The 24774-nt window shown below is 42.2% G+C and overlaps 1 protein-coding gene across 2 annotated transcripts in view; it reads right to left on the reverse strand.

The window, feature by feature from the left end:
• cacna2d3a (calcium channel, voltage-dependent, alpha 2/delta subunit 3a) overlaps positions 1 to 24774 on the reverse strand; it is a 111472-nt gene that overhangs the window by 40430 nt on the left and 46268 nt on the right. For both annotated transcript variants that reach the window (XM_076741241.1, XM_076741240.1), the window contains exons 5-12: positions 21139 to 21301; positions 17178 to 17309; positions 15898 to 16109; positions 14674 to 14748; positions 11027 to 11116; positions 10290 to 10403; positions 3907 to 3985; positions 761 to 894 (exon numbers count right to left, since the gene is read on the reverse strand). In XM_076741241.1, coding sequence (XP_076597356.1) covers positions 761 to 894; positions 3907 to 3985; positions 10290 to 10403; positions 11027 to 11116; positions 14674 to 14748; positions 15898 to 16109; positions 17178 to 17309; positions 21139 to 21301 — 999 coding nt within the window. The remainder of the gene's footprint in view (positions 1 to 760; positions 895 to 3906; positions 3986 to 10289; positions 10404 to 11026; positions 11117 to 14673; positions 14749 to 15897; positions 16110 to 17177; positions 17310 to 21138; positions 21302 to 24774) is intronic.

The raw sequence follows: 24774 nt of genomic DNA on the forward strand, positions 1-24774 counted from the left end.
TGCAGTGTTGATAGCCTGCACATATTTCTGCTGGAGGGCACTTGCCTTTGTCCCCTTACATTTTTGAAGCTCTTTCTCATGTTATCTATTCAGAAATAGTGGAGGACAAATGGCTGCTGTTCACACTTTATGGCCCAACACAATAACTCTAACAAAAGAGAAGCATTGTGCATGTGTGAATACTACAGCATACTGTGCGTATATTATGGACAGCAGAGGATCCTGTATTGTAGGTCAGGCATTATGGTATTTTAGAGACGTGCCAGAGAACTACAAAACAGAGGATTTGTGCACGTGATTATCTGAGAGTGTTGAGCCGTTATTCACTGCCATTTCATAATACGTGTTTGGCCAGGTTATGAGGTTGAGAGATCAGAGACTAACTCACCAATGTGCCCCAGTATGTTGTGTTCACGCTACACAACTCCCAAACTCACACAGGAGACTCATTCACTTAATGGTTCCATCTGCTGCTCACACACACTTTCACGCATTCAGTCTGAGACATACAAAACACATTATCAGGCCCCTGCTTGAATTTTATTCCTGCTATTCTCCTTTACATTATTTAATTAATCAGATACCAAACATGCAAATGTACTTTTTTAAATGATGTGCATTGTGGATTAAGCTGAAACCTATAAATCGAACACAGAAGATTCTCAGCCCATACTGTTCACAAACCAGTGGGTGTGTGTGGTTAGCGAGTACTGTGGGAACTAGAGTCCAGTGCCAGTGAGAGGTGGCATAGTCAACTCACTGTGCTATCAATGTAGGCCTCAGTCCACACCGTGTCGTGCTCCTGGTCGATCACCTTGGGACGACTCAGCACATGGAGGTACTCCATCACGTTCTCTTGCACATCTGCCAATGTGGAAATCTGGGTGAAGTAGCCTGTTGGGCAGAGAGAGGAAGAGGAGAACGATGATGAATCATTTAAGTAAGATGCTGGCAAACAGTGAACAGGTTCACTCTCATCGTTCACTGTGCTGCCATGAAGCACAGATCCAAAGTACAGTGTCTCTGTCTCCGAAACTGTTTCACATTGCAGCAAGTGTCACATCCAATATCAGCTTGGCTTTATAATCTTTTCCAAGCCATCACTCCCATTTTATTTACCTTGGTACCAAAGCAGAGAAATTACATCTGGAATACAGTACGGTAGGCAGAAGATATCTGCTTGATGAAGCAGATGGAGACCTGGATACATGTATGAGTAATAGCTGAAGAATTCCCTGCAGTGAAAGCAAACCAGCATGGGTTTGTGAATGGGTAAGTGCTATGTAAATGCAACGAAAAAGAACTCATCTCGGTTAAACCAAATGTGATGCCATTTCCTACGATGGTAATGCAACCATTATGATGCTAATGTGCATGTGCAGGGGGGAAAATACTGTTATCTCAGCAGGGGGGGGCGGAAAGGGAGAGAGGAAGAGGAGGAATTGGGACAACAGACAGACAGAGGGAGAGAGAGGACAAGAAGTGGCACAGAGAAAAATGGAAAAGAGAGAGACCACCACATTTTCACCCATCCGTAAAAACAGCAAACTGCCTCCATCACCATGAGGCAGTCAAGGAGAAAATCGCTGGAGGAAACAGATTTTGGGGTCATTGTTCCCGGCAATGACCTTTACTCCACAGGGAGAAGAGAGCTAGAGTCTAGACATAGATCGATGAAAGATGCCATGTATCCTTACAAATAACTTAGGATAAGATCGATCATTGCTGTTCTAATTTTAAATCTGAGCCACAGTCAATAACAAATCCTCATATTAACACTGGAATCACTGATACCTCATCATTACTGCAATCACTATAGCAACAAAAAAAAAAAAAAAAAAAAGCACCTGGCCCCGAACTTGACCTGGAAGTGAACCTTGACAGATTCGTCCTTTTTCATCCTCAGAGACATTTGGATCTATTATTCCAGCAGACAGTACAATGACAACACAGACTCGCAGCGCACACAAAGCAGCAAACTGCCTCAGTCTAACTGCATCGTTCATCACAGTGGTGAGTGAAGAATGACTACTCCCTCTGGAAGGCTGAGGCCGTCCTTCGGGCTGAGCCACCGGGGCGCCAGTGAGATGAGCAGGGGGGAGAAAAAAAAACGAATGCTCCCTGCTTTCAGTGACATGGTACACCTGTCGTACATACAGGACAGGACAGCCACCACCCGGTCTGGTCAGGATATATTTTTAAAGGACCTTGGTGTGGGTGAAATGTAAGCAAAAATACGCAACAAGGCGTCCTGATACATGAGAGTAATGGACGAGGTGGAGGTTAAAAATGATGTGAGGCTGAGCTGCATTATGTAGTATGTGGATACCCTCACATACACCCATATGTGACTGTTGCACATTGAATGAGGAGTCAAGCCCAAACAATAATTACACAAAAGTACTATCTCCAAACTGGGGTGTCCACATACTTTTATCCATGTGTTGTATGTTTGATATGTGTATGTTTGAAGGGAATAGAAAATCAACTGATACACATCTACACAAAAAAGTGCTATATCCAAGTGTGACAGTCACAGGTCGTCGTTTGTTATTTGGTTCGTTGCCAGTCACGCCCAGCAGACACATGGGGAGCAAGAGAAGAGGGAGAAGAGTGGAGTGCAGCTGACAGTGCACCTCTTTTAATGCTGTGATGGACAATTGATGATAAACCTCATCCCTGAAGTATTAAGGTTTAATTTCTGTCTGCGTCTAATAGTTACCCTAAATGAACTGCAAACAAACCCAGCTCAGTGCACAGCTGTTAAACCAAGAAGAGGACCAGAGAAGACCTGTCTGAGTTGGTCCTACCGCAGAGTCGAGTGAGCAACACTGCAGGGAACAAGTGGAGCAATGGTGGAAAGTTATTCCAGCGCATCCGGGCTTGGGGCAAGGACTGCATCGTTTCCTTGCTGATTGGAAAGCCAAAGGCATTTCTCATGTGCGGCCTGTTAGTAGCTGCTGCAGCCATAAGGCTTAGTGGTAATTAAATCCCCTAGACCAGCATTTTGAGAATATAAACAATATTCTTAGCTCCACTCAAAGGGAGAGATTTTGACATAACACCCTTCAGTGACAGGGCACACGAGGTAGCACTTTTTCACCTGCAAAACTATTCCTGAAACAGTGAGGAAATATTTTCTGCTGTAGTTTGGTATAGAGATGTTGTGCCTAGGGAGCTGAGAGAAGCCTGTTGTGCACAGCTCCTGCAGGCTGGAGAGGATGTCACTGTCACAAGCCTGAATCATCATGCGGCATACAAACCCGCACTAATGCGGCGCGACACACATGCGCACACACAAACGTCCCATCATCACCACTAACACCCTCAAACTGACTGGATGAGTTCTCTGATATCACTTTCAAGCAAAACTGTGGATGCCCTTGTCCTCTTATCTACACACATGGAACTAAAAACACACGCACACCCCTCGTGTGACCTATGGCTTGCTTGTCTTATCTACGGCAGCCTGAGGAAATGGAGCCAGACTGTCTCTGTCACCCACCTCCCAGCTAAATATAGAACCTGAAGGAAAGTGCTCTACACACTGAGACAACCATGACCACACAGAAAGCAGCTGGAAAGTGGTGTATCGCTAAGATAGTTTGGACTTTAGGCTTAAGAGGAAGATGTAATGTGACATATCTGGTCTGCGCAACTGGCACCAGCTGCCTGCTGTCGCATACACGTGCTAATACTGATGAGCCCTGACAAACACATGTCTGTGCAACTACATGCAAGCACGCAGACATGTTCGCCAAATACCCCAAACAAATCCTGAGCTCCATAATGTATTCGTTTTTGCCGGGCTGACAGCAGCATGCAGCAACTTTCTTCTGCAAAAACAGATTAGAAGGAGAGGGGGGAAAAAAAGTACAGCGGTCTATGCATGTGTTGTAAGATCACCTTTGTTAGCACATGCCATCCATTTCAGATTATCTGCGAAGGCTGACTCTCGACCAATCAGGTAAGGGAATATGCGGACCTGTGGAGAGAAAGCAGATAGCTTCCGTCAGTCATTTTAATCGCATTTTGATAGGGCCCACCACACCAACATATAGAAGATAACACTGTCAAAGCCAAGCAGAAGGCTCATTCTTTATCTGCCAGTGATTAGCAGACCCTTTCTCCTTGTTTAATAAAGTCGATTATGGACTCATTAAAGCCTGAAATTCGTCTTTTAGATTTTATTTAAAGTTTAAATAATTCAAATCATTTTTTATCAACTCAAGGAACTAAACAATTAAGGATTAGCAGAGGTTTCCCAAAACAAGATTAGCGTATCAAGAATCGGCAGTTTGAGTGAATGCAAATGATGAAGTAAATATTTGGAGTTGAAAAAGCCAAACTTGAGCTCCATGTGTTCAATCCAGAGAATCTTCTGAACTCTCTGCTGCCAAACCCATTTTTTGCCCGGCAGTGCTCAGTTGGCTCTAGCAGCAGGTGTAGTTGGCAGGTGTGTGTATGTATCTCTGTGTGTTTGTGAAGAACAGGTTGCCAGATTGGACCAGATGCAAGCCTCTGGGGGCACAGCTGCCATAGCTCCCATGCCTGCATTTTTCACTGCCTCCCTTCACCCTGACAGCATGTGTCTGTTTGTGTTTGTATGTGCGTGCATGTGCATGCACACACGGCTAGATGTGGCTATAATATGTGTGTCTTATCTGATTTTGGATGATTGGCTCTCAACAGAAGGGTCTGAAAATGGCAAAAATACAATCTATGAGTAAATGGAATTTCCTTTTTGAGGAATATTTCTGTATTAAATTATATTTATTTCATTGTTACTGCAGGGTGTCCAGATGAACTCCTTATAAATTACAGTGATTGTAACAGCTTTAGCTGACAAAGATATAAACCACAGACAGCTAATTCCAGGCTCTCGTTTTCCAGTGTGGATATTTTTGGTCTATTGTCGACTATAATGAGTTTCACTGTGCGTAAGTACAGTTGTCAGACTGTCATTTTTAAGCAGTCCTCATTATCTAGACCATAATCATCCTCTATTCATACAAATCTCAGCCATCTGAATGACACTGCCAGAGTGACAGGAAAACACAACACGGCCGATGTGAACAAAACTGCTCCATGTGGGGCTTTGGGTGAGAGGTGTCACAGTGGGATTTTCATGTTTATTGTTATGTGTTTTTCTTCAGTGGTTGCTAAGACAGAGGTCAAACTACAGCAGGCTGGTCATTAAATATGCAAGAGGTTTACAGATGAGTTAAGTTCAGAGGAGATGAAAAAAAAAAAAACACTAGTAGGGGCTCAAGCCACAGCATGCAATCTTCAACCTCCTTGACTGCACAAATTTTACATAGGCAGGAATAAAAATTCACATCTATGGAAAAAAAATAAATAAACGCATATGCAAGCATATACATCTGTGTGTCCATGCACACACAGACACCCAGGTACACCGTAAGTTTCAGGCTGATGCACACACCATACTGTCACTTTTAACACAAGTGTACATGCACGTAAAAATGTTTGTTCACGCTCCTACATTATGCATTCAACGCTCAATATTTCATGAACTCATTCTCCAGAGTAAACTTTCACACAAGCATTTAAAGACTGGCTGTACCTCTGTAGGGCTACATGTGCTTTAATGTCCAGAACACAGTTACATTTCACACTGTTACAAAGTAACTGCAGGCTAATTGCTCCGATGTTAATGGTCTCATGCAATAAGGAGCACAATCTATGACCAGTCAGGCCTCTTGTTGGCTATAAAACCCCAGCTGGTTTCAAACTGAAACTAAACAGATGTATATACTGTGATGATGTAATTGTTGCTGCAACTCCTAAACCTCAGAAACATGGTATAAGGAAGCATTATTTGTGGTTTGGAGATTCTGCTCTGCAAAAATAGGGCTCCTTGCTATGTGGAAAGAGTATGTACATTAATGTAAAAGCTGACTTTTCTATCAATAACTGGTACAATTTACAACTAAGTTACTACCATGGCAGCCATTGAAGCTTTTAAACATTAGCAGAAGACCCTGATAACCTTGTGCCACACTTTCTAAGGCAAGCAGCTAACACATCTTTTTAATCTATCGCTCGCCTTTAATGAAATTCCTTATCTCGAAGGCTGCTTTTCTTTTACTATTACTAAAAGCAGGTGACTGAGCACCTTAAATGATTACAAGCCCAACTATAACTCTAAGTTTTTACTCTAATAATATTTTATCTGAAAATCAATCTGGTATTGTTGAGACTGATTCTAGAAGAGCAGATTGAGGTGATATACAGTATGTTTGTGTGAGGGAACAGACCGCTGCTGTCTGAGTCCAACAGAATGTTGGACTTGTCTGTTCTAGGGGTGGTTGATTTTCTAGTTGAACAGTCTGTTCACACAGAGAAACACTGCTTTGGTGAAATGCTTATGAATCCTTGGCCTTAACTGGGCCAAGAGCAGGCTGAAGCCTTTTCAGAGGACACGGTTTGCGGGCCTAGTGGTGGATTCCCAGGTTGCACTACTGACCCTCACATGAAAGAGGCAGATACTACCTCTCACAATTCAGGTTGGGAGCCAAGGCCTTATGGAAACTGTTTCTCTGTCTCCCAGGGCTGATGGTATTACCAGTGTTGATTGTTCTTCTGGCCCTACTACACATGTGCAAATGTGCCTCTTGTTTGTAGGACTGAGCCCAAGGAGTCTCCCTCACAGGCTGCAGTGCTGCAGAGTAGTCTCCAGGTAATTATGGTTAGCCCCTCACTAGTGGGACAACAGAAACAATGATGGCAAATGACAGGTACTGTGTCCTCATGATGCACTGCCAAATGGTGGCGACAGATAAGTTATGGGCAGTGCAGTAAGGACAGGGCGCAAGCAGGCATGGGCAAGGTTTTGTGTGGCCCAGCATGTCAATCTCCTGAAGGGAAGTACATGTAGCTCATTTCAAAGTTTTTCTGTACCTTCACTGTCAAGGTCAGCCAATGCTGAAAAGGACCAGACAGCATGCAGCATCGTTCATCAGTTGGCAGGGCTGTCTAGCTTCCCCTTGCCTTTGCAACATGGCCCACGGTTGTGGCTATGGGCACAAAGCAAGCGGCCACAATCAGTGCTGGCCTGTGCAGTGATTTTGGCAACCTGGCCACTGTCTAAATTGCAAATCATGTGAGCCGCTTTGGCCCAGAAAGACTCTTTGCTGTATTACAAAGAAAACCATTAGATGCAATATATTGTACACTGGCCTAGACCCATATGAATAAATGACATTTCATGGCATTTGTGTGCAGGCAGTCGGTCGACTTGGCTAGAGAGAGATACGAGTGTGCTATGGGCCAAAAATGACGGAAGAACTTTTTCAGTGCATGTGCCCAGTCATCAGCTTTAATTGGCATGTATCTGTGCCATGTTGGAACATCAACATGTCCAGTTTTATAATACAGTAATGGCACAACCCAGGTTTTTGTCCCCGAGGATGGTCCACATGCCAAACACAGACAATCTGTCAGAAGATCAGGTGTCTGGGGACAGTCCAGCAGGACATGCTCTCAGGTGGTTGAAGGAATTTGGCGCCACTACAGACAGAAAATAGTCAACTGTTTGAATCAAGGGCGACCACCACTGCTGTTCTAATCAATGCCATATGTTGTCCAGATTTTCCTATTGTATTATTTGGCACTTTAAAAGGTGGTGAGTTTCCCAGTTCATTGCCATTAATTATTGACCATTTTAGAGTGTACATGAGGGTGCCAGTCTGCCAAAATTCAACTAAGATTTTCTTGTGTTGTATTTCTGCAAGCTGCTTTATGTGACTGAACTGTAAAAAAAAACTCATTACCTCACTCACACTTGCTGGATTAAGGATGTACTGCATTTTTCTCATCTCAGAAAATATACATTTTATTAGCAAGGAACCGTTCTGGGTTTGATTGTATCTGGCTCCTGTTCAAAGATGTGGATGAACGTCCTCTTTGGCCAAAGGTATGCAGAGTGCAACTTATTATCTATTATTATTATCAATCAAAATAATCACACACATGTGAGAAAATGCTAAGTCCTCTTTAATTAATAATTCTCTGCTTGTTTGGAGCCTGAGGGCTTTTCTTCTGTGTTTCAATGTGCTTACTTGCTCCATATTGTTCTGTGTAACACAACAATGACCTAAAATACAACGTGAACCATGATTAAGACAAAATTTTAATGCTAGTGGGCAACATACTGGGAAGAGCATCATTAGATGTCATTCGAGCTCAGCTTGCTGAGATTAAGGCTCACATGTGCTTAGATGCATGTGTAGGTTGTGTGTTTGTAGATACATGCACATGTGCGGGCACATATTGTTTGAATGGGTATGCACATGTGAGGTTCCAGGTGTGAGTGTGGCAGGGAGTGTGTTAATGTGATACTTTGATTACTTGTTTTAACTCAATTATTGGGATCAGTAATACACACGAGCCCTGAGTTACACTAAGTCAGTGTTCTTAAATAAATCACCACAATGGTTTTTGGCTGTACAAATGTTCAGTTCTCTGTATTTTTTTTATTATGTATATTATGCTTTTTGATGTCATGCTACTAAAGTAAAGACAAATGCAAAACAGTTTCTGCAATGTTCTTTATCTGCAAAACGCAGTTATCTGAAAACTGTGACAGTATCTCTCTGAAAATAATCACTGGCTCAACATAAAAGAAAAAGTCATTATGGAATGTATCTGAAGTCTTTCAGCAGTTTAGACTTTTCATCAGTAGATACTGTTTTTCATGCCAATGCTTTCTCTACGATCTTATGATCTTTTCTCTATAGCTTTTTGGAATAAAGGCCATCTGCATGCAGATATCCAGCAACTTATTTGCATTCAGCCTTTCCAAAGCATGCCTACAGTATATTCTCAGTGTGATGCTATATGGTGGTGAAGCTGTAAGGCTGGTTGGAAGGAAGCCATTAAAAACCAGCAGCAGTGGGGAGAGTGACAGAGACCGAAGACTTCTATTATCAGCGGGGCTTCTTCTAAATGGAACTATCTAGCAGCCTTGTCCCCTCTCCGCTCACTGTTGTTCAGCCTTGAGGCGGGAGTGAGAAGGGGGGCGCCGGCTGCAAACAGGGACCATCAGACACACAGAAACACATAACAATACAAGTGCAGCATTTATAATAACACATAGGCATCCATATTAATGCAAAGAAATAGATGCTAAAACAGACACAACACTTACCTGAAGCAAGTTGGTCTTATATATATAAAGTTTGGCAATATGTTCACTCTCTTGTTCACACTGAACTTAGTTTAAATGGGTTCAAATACTGTGCTGCTAAATTACAAAACACACTAAGTTATGTTCTCTTATTTCCTTTGAACAGATTAAAAGGTTGTACTTGTGTATTTTCAATCGCACTTCTTAATGCTTTTCTTAATGGTGAAAATGTAGATGTGTGTCTGTGAATTATCTGTGGATCTGTCTATAATGTACTTAAACTGTAGATGGTAGTTTTATTATTATTATTCTTTTATCCCAATCTAAATGTGACTACTTCTTTAAATACAGGATTAAATGAATATGTATACCTCTACAGGCACATGTGTGCATGTATATGCAGCGTGTGTTGATGGTATGGGCATCTACCATTGCCTTTAGTACAGTACTTCTATCCACAACCTTTTAAGGGTGAAGACCCTCTGGGCTTTCTTTTACAGAAGAAAATTACCTAAGAATAACCCTTTTTCTTCCCCTCCATCTCCTCTCTCCTCCCATTTCATTTCATGGCCTGTCAGAAGAGCACCACAATTACCTTGCAGGACAGCAGAGAGACAGCTCAGTCCTCAGAGACAGCAGAGCCATACTTAACTCTGTTTTAAAGCCCTCTGAAAGGACCCCTTACTGGGCCCGCTCAATACCTTCTGCTTGTCCAAAACTTTCTCTAACAACTCAGCCAAATACTAATACTTGGCAAAAACATGCTCTGAAATGTGACAACAAAAAAACTGTGTATCCATATGGTAAACACTGATGCACTTTGTTTTAGAGTGATCCTGTTTTCTCTTTCAGTCCTCTTGCTCACAATTTCTCTAGAAAGTGTATTTCTAATGTATAGAATTTGTAATCAATCCCCTGACCCTATGAAACATCCTCCTCCTCACTCTTTTCGCTGACAGCGATCCATAGTCACAGGAGGCTATCAGTCCACTGCTCTTCCTCCACTGTGATGGCAGGTTTCAGGTTCATGAAGTTGTGAATGAGGTGTAATGGGAAATCGAGCTCAGCTGACCTCATTTGACAACAGTCACAGAACTAGAATGGCACAACAATGACGTGTGTGTGTTTAATACACTACCTTCCTCTCTGGCCAGTTATACTTGGCAAAGATGGCATCATATGTGTCCACTGCCCCATCTGTCACCAACATAATGGCCTGGCTGCACTCGCTACCCCTCCCAGTCTCATTGAACTGGAGATAGAGAGAGAGAGAGGGAGAGAGAAGGAGGTTACGGCAGGTGAACAGAAACAAAACAAAGTAAAAAAAAAGTCAAATCTGCTTCTATCAAAAATGCACAGTACCACACATCTCATCTAGTCACTGTTAGAGAATGCAACGTGTCTTCACAGTACTTACCTTCTTGTCATGAAAGCTAACTGTGTTGCAAAAGCTAATGGAATAATACCACCAGGCCCTCTCCTATACACACATGGATGCACACAAGCTACAAGCCACCTTCAGAGTGCATTACAAGCAAAGATTAGAGAGAGGAGTCATTAAGCGGAATGGAGACACTCGTCATTGTAGTGTACACTTATGTTGTTGAAATATGAGCATTCAGAACAGGACGACAAATGCGTGTGTGTTCGTGTGCATGTGTGTTTGATCAATTGCTTGTTCATAATGAGGAGATGTCGAACCAGTAAACTGACTCATCAAGTGCCTTGTTTACTTCGTTTCTGCATGATTCTGTTGATTTAGCTATTAATTACAGCGCACTAATTAATTTTGTGCACAAAACTGTTTCTTTGCCGTGTGTGTGTGCGCGTGCGTGCGTGTGTCCGTGTGTGATCATGCATGAGTGTATTACTTACGTCACTGAGAAGATTGAAGGCCTCAGTCAGAGCGATGTCTAACATACCAATGCCTTGAGCAAACAGCTTGTCGAGGTGCTCCCGGAAATGCTGGGAAAATAAAGTTTGGGGAAACATTACAACCTCAGAGACAAGAAGCCAGAACACAAAGGGAGACAGAAATAGAGGTCATTATTGATTTTTGCTGAGGAAAAAAAAGGAGGCAAAGAGAGGACACAGCAACAGTAAAATGATAAAAACACAAAGATATTGATTTAATTTACTCATAACACAGAAAAACATTCACTGAACTTGATTTACCATCGTTTGTATGTGAACAGAGATCGCACCGGTGGTCTAATGGGCTCTTTAACTCAGCCGTGAGCCACTTTTTACGGCAAACTGCCACATTGTCTTGGAGCGAAGTGTCACACACTGACTGAAAGAACTAAAATGACCTGTTTTCCCTCCACTTCCTTTTGGCTGACAGCTAAGTGTGTACGCAGGTGTGTGTCTGTTCACAGGTGTGATCCTGTCACAAAAGGTACGTTACCTCTGAGGCAATTAATGATGAGTTTAATGTCAGCAACCCAACAGGTCTCATGTGCATGTCTCATTATTTGCAACAGCCTGGAGGTGAAACCCATTCACACACACACACACACACACACACACACACACACACACACACACACACACACACACACAGATGGACACAGCCCATTATCCAGTTCAATCTATTTATAACTGTTTAGATGCAGTTGTTAGCATTTCAAGCATTTCCTGTTGGCTCTATCCAGCTACCTGCAAAAAACATTTCCACCCATGGAGGTGAGCGACCCTCTTAAACACAGGCCCCGCACACAATATATGACTCTCACTTCTTAGGGTCTGGGAACACCCCAGACCTACACCCCCACCTAAATTATCATCTCCCCAGCCTCTTATTTTTCTACCCTTTTCCTTTCACTCACTCTACATTCACCTCCTCCAGTCTTCTGCTCCTTACTGATGGGAGGAGAAAAGTCTCTCAACACACAGCAGGGGATCCAGGCAGAGTAAGGCCATATCAGAGCTCGCTCGCTTGGGAACGAGCGCACACATGCAACACACACCCACCGGCGTAAGCACCAGCAACACACACAAAAAAATCTGTGCACAAAAACAACCTCCAGCGTCTCTGACAACTCCCCCATATGGCAAAAAGACACAACCTTTCCTTTGATGTGGATAAAAAGGTTAATCGCTTCCAACAAAAGGCTGCACCCTGGAGCACAGCAAACTTTACCCACTGCATGTGAATGTGTGTGTGTGTGTGTGTGTGTATGTGTGTGTGTGTGTGGGATATGATCGAAGTGATTTGTCTCAGCACAGTGGGCTATGTTCAATCCCTGGTGCAGCCGTGCACTTTAAGTGGCAGATTCAGAACGTGTGTGTGTACATGCAATGCTGAATGTGCTCAACCTTTTGTGCTGCACCACAAGGCTCTGAAATGTACATTGGACATCAAATCCTTCACTGCTGCAGAGACTTTTTATACTCACAAATGATCACAGCGGTCAGCGTAATGAAGCCTGGCCTCAGGGATGTAATAATGAATGAACAAAAATATCTTAAATTGCAGCTTGCTGAAGCCTGAGGTTTTGATTTTTTTATGGCAAGTTGTACATCTCAACATGGGGGCAGGTGCAATTCTCATAAATGCGTGGAAAAGAGAGCGGAAAATAGTTGTCGCTGAGTAAAAACAGCGAGCACTGTGTGGTGATGAGTGGGATAGGCCTGCTTCAACATTAAATCAACAATGATTAAATATGATTCCAAACATGTAGCATGTAAATAATCACCCATGGCTCTGCTGCCATTAGCTGATCATCTTGTTAGGTTTATTTCTCAAATCATTTCAAAAACAGGAATGGATTTGAAAATTTGCAGGTGAACAGAAATGAAGAAAAGAGAAAAGAAAAGTGAGCCACTAAAACTCAGTTAGTTGCTCCATCTGTTATCAGTTAGATGACTGTCCATCTGTGACATAACTGGAAACAGGCCACATTTCAGACGACTGCCCCAGAGATAAGGTTGAAAATCAGAAACGCTTCACTTTAAGGCGTTAAATTAGCCTAGAAGTATTATGTACATGAGTAATAATCAGACAGGATGGATTGCTGACAAGATGCTCGCTGACAAGTCTAATTAGACAGATAACTACTGGTTATGTAGACAGATGAATGTGTCTCCAGTGGAAGCTTGACAACAGGTATTTATAACCCAGTTGATGTTTGGGCATGAAATAACAGATTTTTGGAAAGACAAATCAGCAACTTTAAGTCTCCAGTGTGACAGTCACTTCCTGCCCCCAACCGAAGTAAAAGACATTAGCCTTATCTACTGGCACAGACTGCCTTCCCCTCTTAGCTGGCTGACTCACACAACATTAAACTACCATCTGGAATTGAACACATAATGCTAATCCATATGCATAAAGTGTACACTCACTTCGAAATAAACATAAATTAACTTAAACACTAAGAGGCATACGCGCAGATATGAACACACACGATTGTGCAGTATTTGCACGTGGTGCATGGAAAGCAGTCCATGCAACTGCTGGTGAAGAGCTGCATTCCCAAAGGTTTGGCCTGGACTGGAGGTAATAGAGGTTACTGAATTTAATACCGTTTATAAATTGAATTTCTAAATGGACTTTAAAAGAATTTGGAAGAGATGGAGTTTTAGTGGGCACCTGGAGTTGGACTCTATATTGTAGGCAATAGAGAGGAGCTTAGACTCAGAGATAAAGAAGAAAATCATGGCGCAGTAATAGAAAGGACTCTCACGGGTGCATTTTAATGAAATCATCTTGTACGAACAGTCCAATCAGTATACATACACATAAACTCATTCAAACATACAAACACTGTCCAAACGACATTCTGTGGTAACATTTAAATCACTCACCGCCTTCAGGAAGATCCAAACCATAATTTCAAAAATTATACTGTCAGACTCGCAATGGCCATCTTAAAGAAAAAAAAGTATTCAAACATCTATCAGCCCGGAGATATTATATGTGTGAAAACCTGGCACCTACATTACCCACAATGCAAAGTGGCAGCTGATTGCAGCTGACCTCATCAACAAGGCCAGAGACTACGACTGCGCCCCTTTTTGCATGACACCTTTTACTGGATTACTTGCACATTTCATATACGCCTAGACTGCATATGACGTCTCTTTGCACGTTTCTGCACAAACTGTAAGCTCTTCTATTTAAATAAGATATTGTACATATTTTTAAAATAGTTTTTCATATTTTATGGTAAACGTACTTACTTACTGGCCATGCTATAAAGTGAGTGACATCTTTTTACATTACTACTACTACATTTTTAACCTCACATTGTATATGGCTTGGTTTTAGATTATTGTATTTTTAAATTCAGAGTACTTTGGTACGAGAATTTCATTGTGCATATCCCTGTGGTCCCTATTCAGATAATAATACCAACCTCAAATTACTTTTTACTGTTGCAAATCACCTGCAAAAACAGCCTTTTTAAATTTTCTTCTACTGCACCTGAAGCAGAGCCTATGTCACAAAAAAAACATCAATGATTTCTAATTGACTCTAATAGGAGAAAACAATAGGAGACAAGGAAAGAGCGACTTACGTCTTTGTTGGTGACATCTGCTTGGACCAGAGTTCCATTTAAGCACGGCTCCACATAATGCAATTCCTCATTGTACTGAAAGAACACAAAAGGACCAATTAACATCATCATTTTTAGTCATTTTAGATGTACTGTGAATATAGAAATGTTTAATCTAATGTTTAAAAATGTTAAGGTGTTAGAAATTTCACTCATCTTGATGAAAAGTACACACACACACACACACACACACACACACACACACACATATGCACACGCTGTACAGTACACAGTGTACCCAGCGCCTGCCATTCTGTGATAATACTCACCATTTAATGCATGAGTATGAATTAGACTTCAAAGTCCAAGAAAGAGAATGGAAGTGTGTTCCTCCAAAGCCAGCAATTTCGCCCAAACGTGTGTATGTACAGTGCATACACACCAAGACAGACACAAACAGATGCATAAGCACAACCTCTCACCGTGTGAGATAGACTTTTTCTCTCACTGCAGACATTTGTGACAAAATCCATAACAACTTTTTGCACGACTGCCTGTCTTCTGCGAGAGAAATTCCTTCATGTATATAGAAGGTAACACAGTAAAAGAGGCACAAATTGGAAGAGGAAAGCAGAAACTAATGAGTCGAAATGACGCATCTTTTTAAAGAGTGTTTGGAGAAAACAATATGTTTCCACTTGATTGTCCAAATCCTCTTTTTCTTTATTTTTCAAAAGAATAATCTTCAAAACAACATGATTAGGATATCAAATGATAATGAAGACTTTGTTCTGCAGAGAAAGAGAATGGAGGCTGGCAAAGTCACTAGCTACATTTTGATGTGAAATAGCATCAGACACACACATGTGCAAGTGCATGGTCTCACACACACACACACACGCACACGCACGCACGCACACACACACACACACACACACACACACACACACACACACACACACACACACTTCATCAGACTGAGATGTGATAACAATGGTTTGGGAGCCTGAGGCGGGATCCAATCACAACTGTCTCTTTTGCAATTCAAATCTTCATTCAGTTGACTGCTAATTGGTTGTGAGTGTGACAGGAGAGAAAGCCGATTCGTTCCAGAATTTCCTCTGATCTAAGGAGAGGATGTGGGCCTGTGTGTTTGTGCGTGTGTGTCTCTAAAAAAACATATAGGTTAAGTGGTTTATGTACCCTCATCCCCCCACAGCTGTGTACACATCTGCGTGGACTTACAGCAATGATGTTAAAAAAGTCATCGTCTCCAAGAGTGTCCAGTATGGAGGAGACAGTCTGCCTTGCGATGGTCAGCCTGAGGCCTTTCATGCTACCGCTGACATCAACCAGGATGACCACGTCCTTCGGCGAAGTGGCAGCCTGGATGTACCACTTCCTGTTACGGCAGTCGAAAGCTATGACCCCGTGTTCATCTGGTTTCCACTTGATCCCTTTAACAGACACAGTCAGCATCACAAGTCAAAGATAAACAAGGTACTGCGATAGTGCTAGAGCTGCATAATTGGTACGAGAGGAAAACAAACTGTTACCTTGGCTGAAACAGAAAAAAAGGGAGCCAGGAAATCTGTTCTTTGAGCCCTAAAGGCTTTCTGCCAAAGCACGCTTCTTTTTTTCTGTCACAACAGATTTTTTTTTTTTTTTTCAAACGCATTCATCGTATGTTTTTTAAAACTTCCTCTGCACCTGCAGAATGTCATTTTTACAGATTCAGTTCACTCAAATTACAATAATATGTATTTTCTCACGTACTTCTAGTGGTATCTGGCCATGCAGATAGATATTTGAGATTTCTGCGGCCACCCCAGTACAACGGAGGTGAAGGTAATGCAGCACTAACATTCCTTGGTAGAAACTCTTCCCATTTCCAGATGACACTGAATAATCCACCAAACACACCGTTATGATAAAGGAATACAATACAATGAATTTAGCTGAGATTCTTCATGCAGTGATGACTTTGGAGGCCTCCAGGTCAGAAAACTAAAGTCGGACAGTGAGAAGACCTTTTGACATTCAGACCTGCACAGAATACGTAGAAGATGTAGACTAGAGATGTGTGACATTAAAAAGCATAATTACACGCAGGATAAAATATAAAAAGTAAAGAATGAAGCCTTTCCATTTGTTTTCTCATATCATGTGCCACATAGAAAATCTATTCACCAATTTCATTCATAGGCTACTTTTCTTAATTATACTACTTATTCATTCCACTTCACCTGAAAATGATAATTTTACCCATCGTCTTCACCCACTCTCTAATCTCTACAGACTCTCACCTGTCTCTCTCACCCCCCCTCTCTCCTCTTCTATCTACTCTCCCCCGTCCTGCTCTCTCTCACCCTGTTAGCCTCCAGTCTCTAGCTGTCAGTCACTGAAGATTCCCCACACACCCCTCGCTCTGCTTTAGGGAGACAGCGACTTAATTACAAACACACACGCACGCACACACCTGCTACCTAACACAAATCCACTTTCACAAACAAACACACACTTACCTGGGTATTGCCTGAAAAAGCCTTTGGCACTGCCAAAGTACTGCCATATGAGTGATGGATCTCTCTCAAAGTTATCCACAAACACTTTATTCAAGGCCTCAGACCAGTACACTCCATTGACAATTGCAGAGTCTAAGGATTGAGGGGGAGAAAGAAGGAGGGATAAAGACAAGCATGGAGAGGAAAGAAAAAACACTGTTTCAATAACAAAGGTTAACATTGTTTTACAGTCCAGGAGGTTGGAACAGACATTCTCTAGAGCCTGCTCAACCACTCATATTGTTCCATACACTGCACCCCCACAGATAACAATCAGAACCTCTTCATTACACAGAGAAACAGATAAAGTGTGAAAAAGAGTGAAAAGATTGGAGTAGAGAAAAATAATTAGAGAGATAAAAGAGAATATGAATGGGAGAGACGGTATTAGACAGACTATCCGGTACTACAAAATGTGGGAACAAAAGCGAGTAAAGACCTGAATCTGATGTTGTGGCAGCTGTTTCAAAGTTCAAAATGTTATGCCAGAGAAATATATTACTGCCGTGAAAACTCTAGCTGTGCAGTTTCTGCTTTCTCACTGCAGTGACTGCACCGTGGCTTGTGTCAAACCCACTGTGGCCACAGATAGTTGGCCAACTTACATCAAGTGGAAGCTGTGAGTCGACCAGACTTAAAGGACCTGTGAGTAAGATTTAGGGGGATTTACTGTCAGAATATGGCATAAATTGAACATAATATTCATGTTTTCATTAGTGTGTTATCACCTGAGAATAAATTGATAATTAACTTATACTGATTGCAATATAAATAATAATAGTAGACAGACAGACACCTAGCATGACAGAGATCCTATATTTAATTTTGATAATCTCTCACCTTAAACCAACTAGTTAAATGAACAGCTGAGAGAACCCATTGTGCTGGAAGTGCAGTCTGACTTTGCGTACTTTGTGTATGTGTAACACAGTATGTGTCTCTGCATGTACACCCATGTGCATCTAGACAATATGTGTTATAGCTTTTGCTTCTAATCCTATCCAAACTGACTGTGATATATGGTCAGGCATATCCAATCACTGAAGCTTCTTTTCAATTTACAGGCCAAGGGAGTGGTGAATGTAACTGGTTAGCGACCAGACAGCCAAGCTTATCACAGCTGCTTACCACCACAATTTTGCTTGGTTCAGATGGAGGGCAGGGAAGATGGAAGTGGAAAAGGATGAACAGACAGACACAGTCGTACAGTAAGACACACACACAAAAGCCTTTAGAGAGAGATAAAAAAAGAAAGGCAGGAAGGCAGACAGAAAGGCAGGCAGAAAATTACCGGGAGACAGTCAGACAGACAAGTACCTAATGGACAGAGAGAAAGAAAAGCAGATAACAGATTTCACATCATCTCCTATGCTGGCAACATTGTTCTGCTGTCAACAGTCATGCCAATAAGCCATGATTGAATTAGTCTTCTGGAAGCTAGCACGCTAAAGCCCTCTCTTGATAGTAAACACCCATCCACCTCTATGGAGTGGAGTGGAGAAGAGGTTGGATTTGATCCAGGCCCCATTTACACAACAATACAGTCACTTCTTGTGCAGTTTGAGTGTCTATTACAATCTGAGCTCGTCATGATGAGGCTGAGAGTATGGGCTCTACTTTCCCCCCTAAGCTGTCATTTAAATTCATCTAAACTAATGCACTCCTTAATTCAATCTGATCAAAGGAGCTCCCATGATTCTATGCATTCACACATGCACGTGTACTCAGATGAAAGCAGAACTACAGTATGTAGGTTTACCACATGATCTGAGCTGAAATTAACTTCACTTTATTAGCTGGGACCAGCAGCTCTATAGCTTGCTCTGTCGGTTAGTTAGGCCAATTGGCTGAAAGGGGGCATGACAGTGGCAGCGGCCTTTTACAAAAATGTGCATGACATCCAAATGGATTCACAGACTTGCACAAGATTTTGTGGAACGGTTGGTAATGCACCAGAGGACATCTGATTAACTGTTCATACCAATTGGCTAAAAGGAGTGTGACAGAGGGACTGGCCGAACTTCTAAACAGATTAATGTAAAATGACCACACGCACACACAGATAGACAGACATTAACATACAGACATAGACGGACATGGATGCATGCGAGCTATTGTTTGTTCACGCTTGTTGAGTTACTTAAGATGATTAAGGAGGTGGGTTTGCACAAGAGGAGCGAGGATGCATGAGTAGGAACAGGAAAGATGTGAGAAATGATGGGTGTGTATACGAGTGCAAACGCTCACACTCCCTCATGTCAGACAGTATAAAGGTAAGTGTGTGGACATCAGCGTATATCGACCTGCTGCAGATGTGCGCACGGCTTCACTGCGTTCATGGTACACGTCCTTGTCATGTAGCATCATGAGGTATTGATGGTGTGGGTTGTGTTTTGGTTGGTATGTGAGTTTAGAAAATGGATGTTTTGATGTGATGTGTTCCTCCTGCGATTAATCTGCGGGGACATGGAGCTCTCTGCTATCATGGATTTAACCTCTGATTCATCTCCGCTGCCGCCAAACCATTTATGAAGTGCACGAGCTACAGCTGGCTCTTCAGCACCATAAAAAACAGGCCTGGAGGACAGTGACTTGCTACTACGTGTGGGGAAGGTACAGCCATATGTAGACAAAGAATAGCTTAAAAGAATGCAGGGTCTTCCTTCATTAGAACAAAGGTCTCATCCCTGCTCTGCAACGCAATGTAGCATCATCCTGCAATTGCATTTGTTAATCAGATACATTCAAGCACAGATTACAAGCAGATGCCTTTAATGCTATCAGGAAGGCTTTATAGAGTATGTTGCTACGCAGTGTCCTGGCATCATCCTTCATGTCCACTGAAACGCTGCTAAACCTGGACTTCCTCGATCATATTTCATCTTCTCACCCGCACCTGTGGCAACACACCCACACCAACGCACACTGCTATTTTCTGTCTGAACACCTGCTAACTTCTTGGCTGAAAGCGAGTGAATGAAATATTAAAGACTCCCTGTTCACAGTACTGATAATGCCGTATTAATAGCCATACAAACTTTTGCAAATGCATTCCAAAGGAGTGATTTAAAAATGTTTCCAAAAGTTTTAAAGCATTGTTCACAAACTGTTTCCTGCCCTTAAGCCAATCCTCTCAGTCTCCTTTAGCAGATTTTTGCCCACCAACGAGCTCCCTGCAGTCCCAGCCAATACATCCAAGTTATCACTGCCAGTGAACAAAGCCTGCAGATCTAAAACTCTTAAAGCTGTGTGTGTGTGTGTGTGTGTGTGTGTGTGTGTGTGTGTGTGTGTGTGTGTGTGTGTGCAATTCTACACATTTGCCTGTGAATCAAATCAAAATTACTCTTCCTCTCCCTGCCAGCCTGCCAGCCTCACTCTCCAAGCTCTTTCATTCAATTTCTTTCCATTTCATTCTCTTTTCTCCTGCCACTCTCACTTGCTTTTTTCTCTTTTTTCCACCTAGCGGTAATTAATCGGTTGCTCAGACCTTCCATCAGTCTGACTTAACCTACTTTCTTTCTCATTTACTTTCTCCCTCTTTTCCTCTCTCGCCGTATAATTTCTTTGCCTCTGGTAGCTGGGTTAAGCCGACATGACATTCACTCTGTCCACTGAGCATTGTACAAGGCCATGACTTCATTGGTTGGACTTGAGTAGATGGTAAATTAGCAGAATGTCTGATTATTTAACTGCTAATTGAGTCAGTGTGTGGTGGGGATGATCCAGAGTTACAGTTAATGAACTCAAATCCTCCTCCTGACACAGGCGGACATCGATGCAAACTTACAGCAATGATTGTTTTTTAGATTGGTATTTCAATTACCCACATTATCGAACAGTTCAGCAAAATAGCTGTTCTTGAGGGGCGATGGCGTTCACCTTTTTTGCACACCTTTATCATAAACTGAGTCGGTGAACATACCTTTGTTATACATGTTGGTGGGCACCTGGACCACGCTGAGGCTGAGGTTGACTGACAGGTTGTTGAAGTGATCATTGGGTTGCAGGATGAACTCTCCTCCCAGCTCTACGCTGTTCCCCACCTCGTCCACCTCATTGATCAACACTGCATTGAAGTACTCATACTGGAGATCAGAAGGGAGAGATGAAGAGGAGACAGAAAGAGAGACAGTGATGAGAGCCCACATACAGTTAGATTCACTTATATCACAGCTGCCCAAAGAGGGGCCTGTGGGCCGATGTTGGCCCACCGTAAGATTTGAATCTTTGATTCAGAATCATGTACCTCAGTGTCAGTGTGTGAATTGTATTATCACTGAACAGAACGACTGGGTCACTTAAGTGCTGAGTCAGAGTAGTTTGAGGTAACCTGAATCCCTGGATCAAGCCAGACGTGCATGTTGTTGGAAAGCTGCTGAGTTGACAAATCTCTCCTCTGCTCCAACACTCCTTTCCTAGGTAGATACCGCATGTGGTGCTCTGCCTCCACTGTATTTTTAGTACTGCGCATACTGGGGAGACTATTAATAAATCATAGAGCTAGATAAATATAGCGCACATGGCTGCCTGCATCCCGAAGGCTCTGAAGTCTGAGATACCACACAGGGGCAGAACCTGCAAAGGCTATAGCCGATGCAGAACAAATGACAACGAAGAGATGAAGATACTCAAGTAAGTAAAGGAAAAAAATGACATTTTAGATTAAAACTGAAAGGCTTGCATATTTATGTATGTTTACATGTAAATGAACTACTCATACACACAGAGGCTGTAAAACATTAAATTGTGCAAATCTGAGCTGAAAGGAGTGAACTAAACTTTTTGAGGTGTCATATGTCTTTGTGTAAAAGTATTCAACTTTTTGTTTAATGAAAAGACTGAAGTGACTCCTGTTGTGGTCACAGTGCATCACTACAGAAGCTCAGGTGCTGTGCAGTCATTCCCACCAATCAGTGTGCTTTCAACTTATTTAAAGGTACTCTCTTCTCATTTAAAACTAAATTTTACTTTGGTGAAATCTGAAATCAGTCATGATTCACAACACTAAAATTTGCTTTAAAACATTGTTATTTTCAACATAATTTCAGGTATGTAGGTAGTTAGGATAACAAGTGCTGTCACAAAATGGGTGATGGAGAGCAACCTTTAGTCCGTAGTTAAATAAAAATACATTTTACTGCTCTTACTGTCAGTAGCGATGGCGGCAGCGGCGCTTCAATCTTTTGCGCAGGTGAACGGTGGTGATTGCATGGCTTAAGGCCACATTGATTTCTCTTGTAATGACCAAGAGAATAGGATTTGAAAAGAGGCCTCTGAGGAGAATGAATTGCTATTCTCAAGAGTCCAATACAAAGCCCCAGTACACGTGTTATCATTCAGAGGGGGACAGACACTCTCTGGACTTTGATTTTTGAGAGACTGACAAGACTGCAGGTCCAAGTAAAGGGTGAAAGGGCTCAGAGAAAACAGACTATACATTTAAAAGTCACCATACCCGATCTGTTCATCACCAAATCCTGACACCAGCCATATTTTATTGTCCCACCACTCACTTCGGTGGATGCTTTCCTCAATATGCCTGACTAACCACACTGCCTTACCCTCTCTATTCGAGTGTCCAGTAACCTTCATTTGGGCTAAATCTTCCCAGCTCCTCCTGAGGAACACCATCCTCCTCTCAGCCCGGTGCAAAACACAGATAAAGCCATCAATTAGGCTGGCAAACGTAGTGCCTATCGGTGTAATTAATCAGGCTTGATTAGGCTTATTAGCCTTTTATCAGGGGGAACACTGCCATTTCAAGGTGAGGGTGCACAGTGTGGCATATTTCTGCCAATATTTACCCTCATTTCTTTCATCTGATTCTCTCTACAGCGGTTTGGACTCAAGACACTCAAAAAATACATATTCTTTTTTTAAAAAAAAGTGAAGGCCAAAGTGCACAGAGCCATGGAGACATTAAGCACATGGCAACCTTTCATCTAATGCCAGTGGGTGCAGGACAAGTGTTTCTTCAGTCAGCATTTAGCTATGTCAGTCCAAGACATTAGTATGCAACTCACTTTTGGGTCTTGACCCACCGATTGTAAAAATCTGGTCTACATTGACCTTTACGATGTTTGGGATACCAGCCATTTTCCACAACCAGCATGGTACCTATTTTTATTTTTTTCCATCGCAATGGGGTGAACAGAATGCAAATTAGTTGACTTTGACAAGGACTTTTTTATTTGAGTTTTGCTGCCTTTTGGGGAACCACTTCAACCTTGTGCTTTTAAGGATAGACGGAAAAGTTAACAAGCAGGGAAGTGTGAAGAAATTTTCAAAATATCTTCAAAATGCCTCCTTTAAGCCTGACAGGTTAGCTCTGACAGTAAAAGTTCTGGGAAAAGGGAAAAGATATAATTATGTGGCACTTTTCAAAAGTATTTAGCATGGAATATTAAAAAGGCAGAACAGTGGCAAACAGAAAAGCAGCAAAACAGAAAAACATCACCACAAAAGCAAAACATAAGCTTCTACTGTCTCCACAGCTCGTCTATCTTTATTTACACCAAACAAAAGCGAAGAGGAGGAGAGGAAGTCACTGACAGGAAAAAAAGAGGCGAAGTCATAAGAGCAAGAAGAGAGAGGAGAAGAAAGGACAAGCGATAGATAACAGGCGTAGGACAGGACAGGACAACAGGATAAGATGGGATAAGACAGGACAGGACATGCAAGGATTATACAATACGATAAAGTGAAAAGAGAGGGCAGAACGGGAAACTATGGAATGCAACAGGATACGATAGGAGTGGACAAATTTAAAAGGACGGAACAGGATACGATAAAAGAAAATGAGTCAAACGGCTGCATCAGCTGTGTAGGTGACATATTTGGCTACTTTAAACCAGCTATAATCTATAGCTGCACATCAACAATGGCTCTTGTGACTGATTATCATGCGACTCTGCAGTTCTCTAAGCTTTATGCAGCATTCCAGCGTCTTTTGGCTCATTGTTTTGGGTTTCTACTCTGAAAATCCGCTGCTTTGGTTCAGGCTCACCACTATGGAAGTGTTGTTTTTGCCGCTGTTCTGGAAAAAGAGGCTCGAAAAAACAAAACAAAACACCATATCAGGTGAATGTGTAAATAAGCAACTGTTTGCTCACAAGTTTGCCATATCAACTTTAAAATGGTAATATGCCAGTGTTGTGTTCACAGCTTTGTTTCACTTGACCTGTTAGACAATTTTTGCAGGATTCTTGTAAGATTAAACAAGCGGATTACGAGATCCTGTCTGCATTTGAACCGTGATCAAAAAAACTGTTGCTTCTGAAATGAAAGCGGATCCAACGACAGAATCTGGTGAGGTTGCAGGATCAGCGACCTTCAGGCAGTGGGAAACTCTGGCCCAGTTTCTCGATGCAGAGAATTGCTTACGTGTCCTATTCACCCATGTCTTGCTTGCTCTGCACCTAAACTCTCTTTCCCTGGCAACCGTACCTATTTTTCCTGCCAAAGAGAGCCATGGTGTCCAGAGACAGCCTTAATTACACTCGATTATCACCTTCATAACCTCTCCAGGCCCCTTTCAGTATGTTCCTCTCCAGTCCAG

Source organism: Chaetodon auriga, chromosome 10, assembly GCF_051107435.1.
Source record: "Chaetodon auriga isolate fChaAug3 chromosome 10, fChaAug3.hap1, whole genome shotgun sequence".
Lineage (NCBI taxonomy): Eukaryota > Metazoa > Chordata > Actinopteri > Chaetodontiformes > Chaetodontidae > Chaetodon > Chaetodon auriga.